The sequence below is a fragment of the Budorcas taxicolor genome, chromosome 9 (genome assembly GCF_023091745.1).
Source record: "Budorcas taxicolor isolate Tak-1 chromosome 9, Takin1.1, whole genome shotgun sequence".
NCBI lineage: Eukaryota > Metazoa > Chordata > Mammalia > Artiodactyla > Bovidae > Budorcas > Budorcas taxicolor.
The window spans coordinates 36,817,561-36,833,620 of NC_068918.1; the positions used below are offsets into that span (position 1 = coordinate 36,817,561).

A 16,060-nucleotide genomic window follows, 5' to 3' on the forward strand; every position below is an offset into this window, starting at 1 on the left:
TTCCATGTACAGTCCATGGGGTTGCAAAGAGTTGGACATGGCTGAACAACTTTCACTTTTTTCATTTTATTAAAGGATGCTGTGACCATCTCCAGGGGATCTTCCCAACCCAGAGATCAAATCCATGTCTCCTGAGTTGGCAGGCAGGTTCTTTATCACCAGTGCCACCTGGCAAGCCTATAATAAAGGACACAGATGAACAACTAGATGAATAGATACATAGAATGAAGTCTGAACGGGTCCAGAGTGCAGGAGTTGCCATAGAGTTGGGGTGTTTCACCCTTATATTATGTGTATGTGTGTGCACGCTTGGAAGCTTGCTGAACCCCCAATATTTTTGTTTTTTATATGGAAGTTTCATCACATAGATGTGTTAATCATTAATTCCATTTGCAGCCCCTACCCTCCTCTGGAGAATGGAGATTGAAGCTGAAAATTCCAAGCTTCTAATCATTACTTGGTCTTTCTAGTGACCAGCCCCCATCCAAAAACCCAGTAATAGTTGCCTAATTACAACAAAAGATACTGGTTTCACCCAAGAAGTTCCATGGGATTTAGGAACTCTGTTTCAGGAACTGGGGTCAAAGACCCAATGTGAGAATGAAAGATGCTCCTAATGTACTTATCAGTTTGGAAATTGTAAGGGTTTTAGGAGCTTCATACCAGGAAAGTTGGGAGAGGGGCAGAAGACAATACTTATTTTTTCTACTATCTCACAGCTACCAGGTTAGTTTCTTAAGAAGACCTCAAATACAGATCATCCCTCTCTGCCAGTTTAGTTTAATGGTACTTTTTGCAGATTGTCTTTATTTTGTTCATTTATTTGTGAATCATTTTATGTTTCTTAACTCACAAGGTGATATAATTTTGGCCATTTAAAATGAAATTTTAATTAAAATAATTCAAATATGTATTATTAATTAGCAACGATTGAGATGTTCTTTAGCATACTTTGGGAAAAATGGATAGCCTTCTAACTGATATTAGGAATATTTGTTAAAGATAAATATTTAATGAGGGCCCTTTTGCACAAAGTGTTGTATTTCACTAAATAAGTGAGTTATCTTCGTTCCTATATATTTATGATTGAAGGTGAAGATAGTTATCAGTGTGCTATCTTTGTAAAAGAGAAATGTAAAAGAGAAATCACAGCTATTTGCTAAATAAGACATTGACTGAAATTATACTCTTATATTAACCAAAAGTAAGTAAGTTGACAGGGCTTTGAATTAGGAAGTTTACAATATAAAAGTTAAATTAACTTTTTAAAAAGTCAAATATTAAAAAGTTAAATTAACTTTTTAACTCTTACATTGAGACCTGGTGGCTTGTGAAGAAATCAGTTTATGATGAGCTGGAGCAGTTTGTGATGAAGTTTGGATTCTTTGATCTTTCTGTATAATATGAAAGATATTTCACAGGTTGGAAGGTGAAAAATAATATTGTTTAGATCAGTGACTTAACTTGGAAGAAGTTTAAACTGGGTAAAGTAATATTCATATAGTCTAATAATCTTAGATTATTTCTTGTTGTTGTTGTTGTTCAGTCGCTAAGTCGTGTCCAACTCTTTGTGACCCCATGAATTACAGCATGCCAGGCTTCCTCGTCCTTCGCTATCTCCCTTAGTTTGCTCAAACTCATGTCCATTGAATCAGTGATGCCATCCAAACATCTCATCCTCTGTCACCTATTTCTCTTGCCCTTACTCTTCCCAGCAAGTCTTTCTCAAGCAAGGTCTTTTCCAGTAAGTCAACTCTTCCCATCACGTGGCCACAGTATTGGAGATTCAGCTTCAGAACCAGTCCTTCCAGTGAATATTCATGCTTTATTTCCTTTAGGATTGACTGGTTGAATCTCCTTGCTTTCCAAGGGACTTCCAAAGAGTCTTCTTCAGCACCACTGTTCGAAAGCATCAATTCTTTGGTGCCCAGCCTTCTTTATGGTCCAACTCTCACATCTGTGCATTACTTATGGAAAAACCATAGCTTTGACTATATGGACCTTTGTTGGCAAAGTGATATCTCTGCCTTTTAATACACTGTCTAGGTTTGTCATAGTTATTCTTCCAAGTAGCAAGCGTCTTTTAATTTTGTGGCTGCAGTCACCATCTGCATTGATTTTGGAGCCCAAGAGAATGAAATCTGACAGTTTCCACATTTTCCCCGTCTATTTGCCATGAAGTGATAGGACCAGATGCCATAATCTGCATTTTTTGAATATTGAGTTTTAAGCTAGCTTTTTCATTCTTCTCTTTCACCTTCATCAAGAGGCTCTTTAGTTCCTCTTCATTTTCTGCCATTTAAGTGGTATCATCTGCATATTTGAGGTTGTTGATATTTCTCCCAGCAATCTTGATTCCAACTTGTGATTCATCCAGCCTGACATTTTGCATGATGTACTGTGCATGTAAGTTAAATAAACAGGGTGACAATGTACAGCCTTGATGTACTCCTTTCCCAATTTAGAACCAGTCTGTTGTTCCATATCCAGTTTTAACAGTTCCTTCTTGTCCTTCATACAGATTTCTCAGGAAGCAGGTAATATGATTTCGTATTCCCATCTCATTAAGAATATTCCTTAGTTTACTGTGATCCACACAGTCAAAGGCTTTAGCATAGTCAGTGAAGCAGAAGTAGAAGTAGTTTTTTTTGGAATTCCCTTGCTATGATCTGGTGGATGTTGGCAATTTGATCTCTGGTTCCTCTGCCTTTTTTAAATCCAGCTTGTACATCTGGAAATGCTTGGCTCACATACTGCTGAAGCCCAGCTTGAAGGATTTTGAGCATTACCTTCCTAACGTGTGAAATGAGTGGAATTGTATGGTAATTTGAACATTCTTTGGCGTTGCCTTTCTTTGGGATTGAAATAAAACTGACCTTTTCCAGTCCTGTGGCTACTACTGAGTTTTACTCCAAGGCCAAACTTGCCTGTTATTCTAGGTATCTCTTAACTTCCTTCCTACTTTTGCTTTCCAGTTTCCTATGATGCGAAGGACATCTTTTTTTGGGGTGTTGGTTCTAGAAATTGTAGGTCTTCATAGAATATTTCAGCTTCATCTTCTTTCGCTTCTTCGTCAGTGGTTGGGGCATAGACTTGGGTTACTGTGTGGTTGAATGATTTGCCTTGGAAATGAACCGAGATCATTCTGTCATTTTTGAGAGTGCAACCAAGTACTGCATTTCAGACTCTTTTGTTGACTATGAGGGCTACTCCATTTTTTATTAGGGATTCTTGGTCACAGTAGTAGATACAATGGTTATTTGAATTAAATTTGCCCATTCTCATCCATTTTAGTTCACTGATTCTTAAGATGTCAGTGTTTGCTCCTCCTGTCTCCTGTTTGACCACATCCAATTTACCTTGATTCATGGACCTAACGTTCCAGGTTCCTTTGCAGTATTGTTCTTTATGGCATTGGACTTTACTTTCACCACCAGATAGAACCACAGCTGGGCATCATTTCCGCTTTAGCTCAGTGTCTTTATTCTTTCTGTAGCTATTTCTCTGCTCTTCCCCAGTAGTATATTGGATACCTACTGACCTGGGGAGTTCATCTTTCAGTGTCACATCTTTTTGCCTTTTCATATTATTCATGGGTTTCTCAAGGCAAGAACACTGAAGTGGTTTGCCATTTTCTTCTCCAGTGGACTACGTTTTGTCAGGCCCTAACTAGCAGGGATGTGCCTTTAGCCACTCAGTGTAGCTGAATGGCATGCCCAGGACCCTAGTTGTCCCACTGCTGGTCCTCATTGAGTGTATAATGACTATTATTAAACTATGTTAATAATTGATGATATTCATACTCCATTAAGAAAATACTTCTTACCGTAAAATTAACTCATGAAGTTCTCTAGATCAGGTATTTAAAGTGAATATTTATATATATGGTAATTTCACTGAGGAAAATTAAATTCAGACCTTTCTCATAGAAAAATTTGAGAGTCATTGGATCTAACGCTGCAATAGCTGCAACACAATAAAAGAAAGAAATATTAGTTTTAACCAAGTTCCTTTTTTCTTTTGTCAGTCTCAAGAGTCTTATGTTGTAGAAATAAAAGCAACTTTGTAAAGGCAAATATGTTAAAATCCATGCAAGTTAAACTAAAGATTCTATGTACATTAGATCCACAGTTACTAAAACAAAAAGTTTTGCTAATGTGTTGTAGCTATCCTAGTCAAATACAGTATGGATGACAATAGCTGTTATATTTTACTAACACTTGTAACTGATAGTTAATTTTTATTTATTATTTTTAATAATTTTTAGAATGAGGAAACAGCATGAATGTTGAAATTAAAATGTCATGAAATTTTGGTTCAGTTGTCATTAGAATAGAGAATAGCCTCTGATTTTTCACTTGTCAAATCAGAATACTTAGAATAGGCATTTGCTGTTTCTTCATTACTAATCATTATTGTTTTCAGTGTTAGAGGATACCCAAAAATATCATAAAGGAAGATTTTAATGAACTGAGAAAGGTAGGGTAAGCTTTGATGATTAAATTTATACAAAGGCAGTCAAACCATTCTGCCCAAATGTTTATGCAGCTCTTTACTCTGCTTTTGTGTACCATTGTAATACAAGATAATTTACATTGAAGGTTTCGAAATAAAACCACCCCCTGAACAACAATGACAAATTTTTTTTTAAGATCAGTTGTTAGATTCCATACACTTTTAGTGGAACTCCTTCATTTTCTCAGTGGAAGAGTAATGATTGATATCCATAATGATGATGAACAATTTCCAGGTACTGTGAGATTTTAGAGGGCTTTTTGATTTGTCAAAGAAAAGTTACATATTTAATATGGTTTAGAATTACTTTTATCAGCCTTTTTCATAGTAGGATATATTTCTTTTATGTATAGTCATTAGACAACCCATTATATAGAGAACCACCCTGATACAGATAGTAACTTTAAGATTATTTAATTTGTATATGTTCTGTATGGAAACATTCGGTTTCTATTCTGGGATGGGCTAGGGAAAATGGGGTTATGGATAGAAAAACAAAGTTCAACCTCTACCATTGACTTGTAGGTTGGCCTAATATTATAATCAAAATGTCTACTATTGGTTCTCAGTGAAATGTTCTCAAGAGTTCTAAAGAATCAGCTTAATTTATAATTAAGTGGTGATTTTCTTCATATTTTATACTTTGATCACGGGTATATTCTAGTTGCTTAAAAGCTAATAACTCATTCATATGCAATCCAAATAATGTATATTTGCTAACTTTCTGGTAAACAAAACATTCCATCCCATATCATGATAGGAAAGAAATTTTACTCATTAAATTATCAAACAGATGGTAAGCCTAATAAAACATGTTTTAAAATAAGTATTTTTAAGATGAATTTGTTTTATTGCACCTAATCTGTTCATATTTTAATTTTTATTTTCAGCATATCTAGTAATTACGATGCTCAAATGAAGAGCCTTTTAAGGATTGTGAGGATATTTTGTCATGTCTTTCGAATTGGTCCATCCTCTCCCAGTAATGGAATTGATATGGGCTACAATGGGAATAAAACTCCAAGGAGCCAGGTGTTCAAGGTCAGAAAAGTATATGATGTTGTTAGGAAGATAGATGTAAAAGAGATGAATTTGACAAAGCGAACATTCATTAATCAGAAACCTCTTGAACAGGATGTAACTTTGGTTTATACCTGTGACTGACACTTTTTAAACTAAGACCTTTCTCCTTTCTTCTGTCTAATCAGCAGCAAGTCAGTTGGTGAGCTTTCTATGTTTCTCCTACAAGTGAAATTTTAATTCCACTAGTCTTTTATTCTAAGAGTAATGATTTTTAATGTTTAAATCTAATTAAATCTACTTAAAAAAAAAACCCCGGGAGTTGGTGATGGACGGGGAGGCCTGGAGTGCTGCAATTCAGGGGGTCGCAAAAGAGTCGGATATGACTGAGCGACTGAACTGAACTGAACTGAAAAAAATCGGATTATAGGTCTTAAATGTAGCCATCACAATTTTTTAAAAAAATATTTCTTATTCAGAAAGAGAGAAAACATCCAGTTTTTATTTAGGTTTTATTATCTTGTGTGTTGTGTGTGTGTGTGTTTGTTTTTTAAAGTAAGTTTACTTTAATTTATTGAGTTTACTAGCAATTCCTGGGATAACTTCAAGTTAAGAAACATTGAGATATTTTCTTAATGTATTTTGTATTGCGTCAGCTCTGTCTGTGTCTTTTTCCCCTTCCTTTTTTTCCCTCATTGTGCCATCTCCTGGAAGAAGGAAGTTGTGCATCTTATAATTCAGATTTTAGCTTTTCAGTGTACCACTTTCTTTAATACTGGTTAGAAGTGATAATTTCCTGTCTTTGTAAAATTCGAATCTGAATTATTGATCTGTTTTGTTAGTGCTGTTTTAAGTGGGTTTTACTGCTCAGACATTCACATTACAGAAGTTGTTCTTAATATGTTTCTAAATATGACTCATGCTGTTAGTTACTGAATCTCCCCCTGATTGATTTTTCTACTTGTTCTTCTATTCATCTGTAATGATGGGTAAACAATCAAACCAAATATAGATACAGTCACTATAGACAAACTGAGTATAGATTATATTTATTATTGTCTTTGTTTTGTTATGGTTTCAATTTGCCACCTATTGCTAATGATATCAGAAAATAATTATGTGCTAATAAGTAACCTCTTTATAGGCAGTTAGTACTTGATTTAAATGTTATTTTTCTACCCAGCCAGTCAGTACAGATAAAACATAGTAGAAAAAGATATCAGTGTTTATTTTAGCATTTCTCTTATGGAATCCAGACTCTTTGTTTTCATTGTTATATATCAATGAAGTATATAGTGTATTAGTTTGGTGCAAAAGTAATTGTGGTTTTAAATGGTTGCACTTTGCCATATGGTACTGGAATAGTTTCTTAAATATGGTTATGTTATAGATGATTTTAATGCACATTTCTCACTTTATTTTTTTTGCTAATGACGTTAGTTGCTGTTTATATTTATTTTAGACTATAGAAATTATGTTAAACAAAAAATAAAATTCAAGCAATTTAAAAAATTTGAGTTCAAAATGGGTTGCAAAGCAGCAGAGACAACTTGTAACATCAACCATACATTTAGCCCAGGAACTGCTAATGAATGTACAGTGCAGCGGTGGTTCAAGAAGTTTTGCAAAGGAGATGAGAGCCTTGAAGATGAGGAATGTAGTGACTGGTCATCAGAAGTTGACAATGACCAATTGAGAGCAGTCATCAAAGCTGATCCACTTAAAACTACACAAAAAATTGCCAAAGGACTCAATGTCAGTCATTCTATAGTCATTCAGCATTTGAAGCAAATTGTAAAGATGAAAGAGCTCAATAAGTGGGTGCCTTATGAGCTGACCAAAAATCAAAAAAATCGTCGTTTTGAAGTGTTGTCTTCTCTTATTCGATGCAATAGCAATGAACCATTTCTTGATCTAATCGTGACATGTGATGAAAAATGGATTTTATATGACAACTGACGATGATCAGTTCAGTGGTTGGAGTGAGAAGAAGCTCCAAGGCACTTCCTGGAGAGAAATTTGCACCAAAAATAAGTCATGGTCACTGGTAGTCTGCTGCTGGTCTGATCCACTACAGCTTTATGAATACTGGTGAAACCATTACCTCCGAGAAGTATGCTCAGCAAATCGATGAGATCCACCAAAAGCTGCAATGCCTGCAACTGGTATTGGTCAATAGAATGGTACCAGTTCTTCTCCATGACAGTGCCCGACCACATTTTGCACAGCCAACACTTCAAAAGTTGAACAAATTGGGCTATGAAGTTTTACCTCATCTGCCGTGTTCACCTGACCTCTCACCAGCTGACTGCCACTTGAAGCATCTCAACAACTTTTGTAGGGAAAACACTTCCACAACCAGCTGGAGACAGAAAATACTTTTCAAGAGTTCATCTAAACCTGAAGCATGGGTTTTTACACTACAGGAGTAAAAAAACTTATTTCTCATTGGCAAAAATGTGTTGATTGTAGTGGTTCCTATTTTGATTAATAGAGATGTGTTTGAACCTAGTTATAATGATTTAAAATTCATGGTCCAAAATCACAATTACATTTTCATTAACCTAATATAAAGTTCTTTACTTCTGTTTTATTTCATTTGTTAGTGTCTTTATTTCTCTTCTTGAGGAATTTTTTTTTCTGTCATTGACAATTGCTTTTGTTTCTGACCACTTATTTTCTCTTAAATTTTGACCTTTCTCTTTGTTAAAACATTTTTGTTACAAAACTCAATCAGTTTTGTTTTTTTTTTAAACATTAGCAAGTGTTGCTCTTAAGGAATTAATTTCTTTCTATCTAATTTTATCAATTAATTGTGTGGACTTTTTAGAGGATGGCAAAATGATCTGCCCTCCCACTTAACAAGGATAAAAAATAGAAACTACATTGTGATCCGTGTATTTAATGTCTTCTGTTCGTTGTGGGATGATTGAAGTTATAAAAATCTGAACCATCTGCTGAGTTGCTACAATGTAAGACTGGAAATACCGTTTTAATTTTTACCACATTTTGTCTAAGGTAGCAGTTGCTCCATACTTTCTGTTTCATTAACTAGGTACTCTAACATGTCACTTTATTGCTGGGATTAGCTAATGGGTTTTCCATTAAGAATGAGTGGGTTTATAGGCCATGTGTTTTTAGTAGGTGAAATTGTTTAACATCCTGTTACTAGTTTTCTGATTTATCTTAGAAGTACTTTAAGTTAATCTTAACACTTAGCCATTCTTTCAGTGTTAAGAGATTTTTATCTAGAGCCTTGCAAACTTTGAAACATCTGAAGGAGAAGGTAGTTCTGGTTATTGAATGAAGCAGGGTGAGCATGAGGAAGACAGTCTAGGCTTCTTGAATCCTGATACGTTCTTTTTTTGTGAGTAGTAAACTGTGACTATTAATGGCTTCATAGATTTATAATTGGAGAAATTTGGAAGCTGAGAAAGATTGAGAAACTTTTAAGATCTTATCTTTTGGATTATGGCATTTGACATTAGGAGGTGAGAATAGACTAATCAACAGAATTTCAAAATACTGTTGATGAATTTAAGTTAATAAAGCTTCCCTATCAAATTTGTATGTAATTTGGCACATGGATAGTGAAGTTTTTTTAATTGTCCAACAAGTTTGGGATTTTTATGTTACAGCTTTGACTTGTTAATTTGAAATGTTTTGAAAATCACGTATGATTGTCAAATCATTGATGTTATAGGTAGAATATAGTTCTGTGGTGAAAATCAACTCAAGAAATGAAGTATTATTTCCATAGTGCCAAGAAGCCTAATATTTTCCATAGCCATTGACTCATTTTTCTATAACATTTGATATGTATGGTTCTATGTATCTAGTGTTTTATCAGTATTATTTATAAATAGATGTGGTTTGCAATTATTTATTTTTAATTTTTAAAATTTATTTTAATCTTTTTTGTCTCTGACTGCTACTCCAGTTAGAAATTAAAGTTATTTTCACAGCATTCTTTTTGTTATTGAGGAATGAATCTTCTGAACAAGTCTTCAAAGGGACAACTCCCTAGGTAAAAATGCTTTAAGGTTGAGATTTCTTTTTAGTGCACATATGAATGAGGAAATATACAGTGAGAAAAAGAGAAAATAAGGAAAGGCCTAAGATAACTGACTACTTGTCTGCTTTTTTTCCTCACTCTCCTTTAATTCTTAGCTGTACTGCTTTATTGAAAACTCTTTCTAGCTTTTCTCAGTATTGTTCTTGTCACTGTCATTTTTACACAGATCAGCTTTTTTGGATATTATTTCTGGAATTATTCAAACTTCACCTTTAATTTTTTCAGGTTGTCAGCTTTTGAGAATAGGATGGTTGTAGTTCAGGCTCAGTGCTCTCATCGGCACGTGAGCACTAGGTATCGCTTCCTGTCTTAGCCTTCATCTCCATCCAATGTGGAGATTTTCTGAGTTTTGTCAACTCAGAGGCCATTTATTCCTTTTGTTTGAAGCAGTTTTTCATTACCACCTGTTCTTTCTTTGGAGGGCATTTATTTTTTTGATGTAAAGCTAAAATAGTTTTGCTGACATAAAAAGTTCTTTTTCATGTTTTATAGCAGGGCTAATGTTTTTCTCATGAAGAGAAACTATAGACCCAAACCTGGATCATGATTAAAATTAAGACATTTTCAGTGAAGGTACCGTGTCAGTGTTGATGGCTGCTGGTGCTTCTTGTCCTTCTTTTAAGCAGTTCAGCCATCCTTTAAGAAGTTAGGCACCCAACTCCTGTGCCTAACCTTGGAAAAGCCTTGTTTGTGGGAGAGAAGGGTGCTCATTTCAACCTCAGAAAATGTTTCTCAGAAATTAGCTTCTCACTTTGTGAACCTGTTTACCTAGGCTGTATTAATTAAATATATGTTGAATGAATGAACTGTTTTTTTGTTGATGGTGGAAGGGTTTTTTCCTTCTTGCTTTTTGGTTTAATATTTAAGTGAAAACTTAAGGGTGATTTAAGTGTTTGCAGATTCAATAAGTAGAATATTCTCAAAAAGAGAATGTTCTGAAAATCTGAAGATAGGCTGAAGGTAATAGTGGGATTTATTAGATAATAATTAGAATTTCTTGACAGAACAGAACTTTAGAAAGTTCTAAATATGGTTGTGTAATGTCTTTACAATACTGGCCTTTAAAAAATAAGAATCTTTTACTTGAAATAGTTAAGGGTGGGTTTTTCAGAAGCAGATGTCTGGTTTGTAGCATTCTGTGATCATATAAGAATCAAAAAGTAAGATTAATTTTTATATTCATTTGTAGAAAGACTCTCATTAGGAATATTGAGAATAGTGTGGGAATGGAAGACTATTTAACTGCTATCTCCCCTGCCCGCCTGTGCCTTCACTGTTCATTTTTATTTGGGTTTTAAAATGTTCTAGCAGGTCTTTTTTTCCTCCGAGTTTTATTGAGCTATAATTGTTATATAAAATGTTGAGTAACTTCATGGTATAATGTTATGATTTCATATAAGTATGTACTGCAAAATCTTTACTCCAATAAGGTTAGTTAACACATCCTTCACCTCACATAATCACTACTTTGTTGCTCTTGTGCTGAGAACATTAAAGCTTTACTCTCGTAGCAACTTTTAATTGTACAATACAGTGTTGATAACTATAGTGACCATGCTGTACATTAGATCCCCAGCAGCATGTCTTTTGATAGTAGTTGGGCATTTATATTTCTCCTTCTGTTAAAAACTACTATTTACTAGAGATGATGTATGTATTTCGTCTTCTCCATTCCTTAGTCCTGTTGTAGCATTTGTGATCACATGGTATTTTAAAGATAAATTTTCATTTGCTGTTAATTTACAAGAAACATTTCATTATTCTCAAAAGGAATATTTTATACAGTGTAGAAATAATAAACTTTATTCCCATTTTATTTTTTATTAAGCTGTTAATCTTTACTTTGAATTATGGATTTGCTAGCCAATATTTGGTAATTACTATTATTAGAGATGAGTTGTGTGTGATTGGGTATGCCTCTGTGTGTATGTGTACTTGTAAATGCTGTGATATCTAAAATTCCTTTTTGTAAATTTTCAAAATCTCAGAGATTACGTGTAAAGAAAAAGGCAGTAAACCAAGTTGTTTATTAAGTTCTTTATGAATACTTATTTTTTAAATTGAAAAGCAACGTAATTAAAAACAGTTGACAACATTAATACAGTAAAGAGTTTAGGGAAATGTACTCATAAAGGTAATAATGGTTTTGAAAGTAAATAATTGAAAATTTTTAAAAGAATGAAGATTGCTGATAGATTTTTTTGTTAGAGTTTAGTTTTCCTTTTTTTATTCCAAGGAATAAATAAACACAAAATAAGCTTTTGCTATAAATGAAGTAATTATATGACATTTATATTTTTGTTACTTATCTTTAGGCATTGCAGTCACATAAACTTGGGAAAATAGAAGTATCTAGAGTAAATATTCTCTCTTATAATATTTGTCTGAGTGGGTTTCTTTTTTTTCCTGCAGTTTAAGAATGATGGATTTTTAAAAAAAACACTTTTCTCTTTTTCTTAGCCTCTTGAATTGCTTTGGCACTCATTAGATGAATGGCTAGTTTTAATAGCTACAGAATTGATGAAAAACAAAAAGGACTCAACGGATATCACTTCTATTTTGCTGAAACAAAAAGGCCAAGATCAAGATGGTACTTCCATTCCTCCATTTGAACCTCCAGGACCTGAGAGCTATGAAAATCTGTCCACTGGCACAGGGGAATCTAAACCAGATGCTCTTGGAGGGAAACAGGAAGCCAGTGCAGACTGTCAGGATGTTATTTCTATGACAGCTAACCGGCTAAGTGCTGTCATTCAAGCTTTTTACATGTGCTGTTCTTGTCAGATGCCTCCAGGGTAAGAACGTTTCTGCTTATTTTGTGTGCTGATCTCTGCCTGTCAGTAACCAATGCTGTGGCTGGAGCAGCCCTTGTGGTTCTTATTATAGTTGCAAGACACCCTTCAGCAATAACCATCAGGAAACTTTGGAAAAAAAAAAAAGTTTATTACTTACAGGACCTGGAAATTACATGACACACCTGGGGCCACACAGCAAGGTTGCCAGTAGAAAAAAAGCTTGAGGGCTTGGGGTTCTGTTTTTATTGGAGTTTAAGGTAGAGGCCTGGGGTTTCAAAAGCTCACTCTTTATTGGTGAATTTAAAACATTGAGAGTGGGAATTTAAAGCATGAGAAAACACAAGTGGCTCAAATCGTCAGTTATCAAAATCAATCAAGATCTCTGAAATAAAGGAGCTTGGAGACGAAGGGTGGCTTTTTATCTAGTTGTGGATCTGGCATTGTGTTTATTGGAGATAGTCATCTTTGAAGTGGACAAAGTGGAGGCCATCTGATAGATTTTCCTGGTTTGTAGTTTGAATGGATCTGGTGATTTTTCTGAGTGGCCCATCTAGCAATAGACACGAAGGTTGTCCATATATGAGCTGTTGTGGTTATTTCTCTGAATTTTACATCAAGTTGTCCTAATCTATCTTATATGAATTTGGAGAAGGAGCAGTTTTAGTTCTCAATAATTCCAAGTAAGAATGGGAGGAAAATTGGAAACATTAATTTGGAGAATTTTAGCTAGATGTTGGAGGAAATGAAAATTCAGTATCCAGTCCATTTACAGGTAGGGGAAAAATCCTCAAAGACAATTAAGAGGACTAGAATCTGATATCTACAAGGGTGTACTGTAATTTTCCATTGAAACGTAATTTTTCTCTTTACTGTTGCCCTCATTCCTATCAGAGATAATCAAAGGAAGACTAGTATATTTGCACAGTAAATCTAGTTTTGTTAAACTTGACCTGGCTATTTATATAGTGGAGGAAGAATAGTGATTGGTCACTTAGGCTCCTTTATGTCTGTTTTGGAGAAGGCAATGGCAACCACTCCAGTACTCTTGCCTGTAAAATCCAGTGGACGGAGGAGCCTGGTAGGCTGCAGTCCATGGGGTCGCTAAGAGTTGGGCACGACTGAGTGACTTCACTTTCACTTCTCACTTTCATGCATTGGAGAAGGAAATGGCAACCCACTCCAGTATTCTTGCCTGGAGAATCCCAGGGACAGAGGAGCCTAGTGGGCTGCCGTCTGTGGGGTCACACAGAGTTGGACACGACTGAAGTGACTTAGCTGCAGCATGTCTGTTTTGCCAGAACTTTTCATGAGGAATCTCAGATAGAACGTTTAAAAGCCTCTGGAGGCTAAGAAGCCAAGCCAAGGACTCACCATCACATTTTGCCTGCAGTACCTATAGATTTGGGTGAATTCCTCTCTTCTTGAGGTCCCCAAAATATCTTGGAAGTTTCTGCGCCTGCCAGGAAGTGACCTTCCTTACTTACCTGGTAACTCTGCCAGGAACCCTGTAAGCAAGGTACCAGGTTGATTTTTCCACAGTTTTATTGGCTTCATAAAATTAACACCCTTAGTTCCCTAAAGTTGTCTGGTCATATCAGAGTCTGTACATTCTTCTGTCAAAGGGAGACATTCCAGTCAAAGCTTTGGCAGTATAACCAGTGTTTTTGATTGTGTCATGTTACAAGGAGAACAGATTTTTACTGAACTTATGCAAGTAACTATATTGCCATGAAAATAAGGATACCCAGAGAGTTTCCAAATTCTGGAGGGATCAGGTTAGGAGAAAAAGTAGTTGTTTCATGTTTGTTCACAGAGGTATGCTTTACCAAATTGTTGAGTTATTGCTAGTATAGAAGGAAAAGTTTCTGTAAGTCTGAAAAGCAAATATTGAAGAACTAGCAGTGTTTCAAACAAAAATTCATAAAAATTGTGATCATCCTTCATGAATTCATTAAGTCCTATATTATTCTTGATATCGATCTTTGGTTAACAGTGTTATGAATCTGTTTTTCCCTTAGAGTTCTATAAATGCTTACCATGTTCAGTGGTAGGATGTGAAAATTATCAGAAACTTGTATTTGTCAGAGTCCTTTCCATGCATCTCCTTAAAGATGAAGCACCTTTGCAAAAGCATCAGAGTGAAATAATAACTGCCTGTAATTGAGAAAAGACTTGAAAAATGCCAGTGGTTAAAGATATGATGAGAGTTCATTTTAATGCAGTTGACAGGGGAATTTGGTTATTGTGACCCAATAATGTGTGTGACACAACACAAAATGTTGTGACACACAGCATTTTAAGATGATAGCTGGAATTACAATGAATAACATTCCATATCAGAGTTTCAGGAAATTTCGTATTATTTCTGGAACACTTTGTTAATAATACATATCCAAATAAGGATATTGATAAAGAAGGTTTAGCATTATTTCTTATCTGACGTTTAATGTATCAGATAAGCCTAATTAGTTTAATGTCTCTCTTTTTATAAGAAGAGAAAACATGTCTTTTGAGATGTTCCAGGGGCCTTTTGAAAAATCCAAAAGTTACTTCTAGATCAAAAAGACTTCGTTTAGAATTTGATTTGGGGAAGTTTGTTTAAAAATATCAAAAAGATTTTAGACACTTGACTAAATAGGATCACAGATCATTATGAAATAATACTTAATTATCTACCTAACCAAAGTAACAGATGATTTTAAAGGCAAATGTATATGCTTACATTGTTACGAGCAAATCTTAACTCTTCCTATTGAGAAGACTCATTTTTCTTAAGTAATCAAATACCTGATTAAGATAGCATGGGACTTCCCTGGTGACTCAGATGGTAGAGTCCACCTATAATGCAGGAGACCTGGGTTCAAACCCTGGGTCAGAAAGATTCCCTGGAGAAGGAAATGGCACCCATTCCAGTATTCTTGGCCTGGAGAATTCCATGCACAGAGGGGCTTATGGGCTACATACAGTCCATGGGGTCACAAAGAGTTGGATATGTCTGAGCGAGTTTCACTTAATCACTTAAAGACAGCATGAAATACAGGAAATTATTTTGATAAAATACAAAATCTTTGCTTTTCTAGCCAGATTACTTAGAGGGTAAAGGAAAACCTTTTACAGTTTCTTTCTCTATCAGCAGTAGACAAACACTGCAGGAAAACTGTCCTTTTAGGAGATGAAAAATATTGCATAAACATATCATTGATAATAAAGCTTGTTGGGGAAAAAAGACCCTTAGGATAACAGCTGAATTTTAGCCAGCCTGCCAGTACAAGGTAAAAGCCTCATTCTGTATCTTTCCACCTTGCTGTCTTTTCTATATTATTTTGTTCTTTATTTCCCTCTTTCCTCTTCTGAAATAACCAGCTTTACTTTAGGACAAAATTACTTAAAATTCTCTTAACAAGGGGGTGACAGGATGAGATGGTTGGATGGCATCACCGACTCAATGGACATGAGTTTGAGCAAACTTCCCTTCCCTGTGAAGGACAGGGAAGCATGGGATGCTGCATTCCATGGGGTTGCAAAGAGTTGGACAGGACTTATTGACTGAGTATCAACAACCTCATACCTTTCTTATTCCAAAACACACCCAACTTTCCTTGCATTCATAGACAGTTCCTCTGTTATTTTCACTAGTTTAAATTATATATATTAA

At 35.0% G+C, this 16,060-nt stretch overlaps 1 protein-coding gene across 1 annotated transcript in view; it reads left to right on the forward strand.

Annotated features, from left to right (window-relative positions):
* The window catches only part of HACE1 (HECT domain and ankyrin repeat containing E3 ubiquitin protein ligase 1), a 104,778-nt gene that overhangs the window by 47,881 nt on the left and 40,837 nt on the right, over positions 1–16,060 (forward strand). The window contains exons 11-12 of the mRNA XM_052646083.1: positions 5,406–5,556; positions 12,071–12,405. Coding sequence (XP_052502043.1) covers positions 5,406–5,556; positions 12,071–12,405 — 486 coding nt within the window. The remainder of the gene's footprint in view (positions 1–5,405; positions 5,557–12,070; positions 12,406–16,060) is intronic.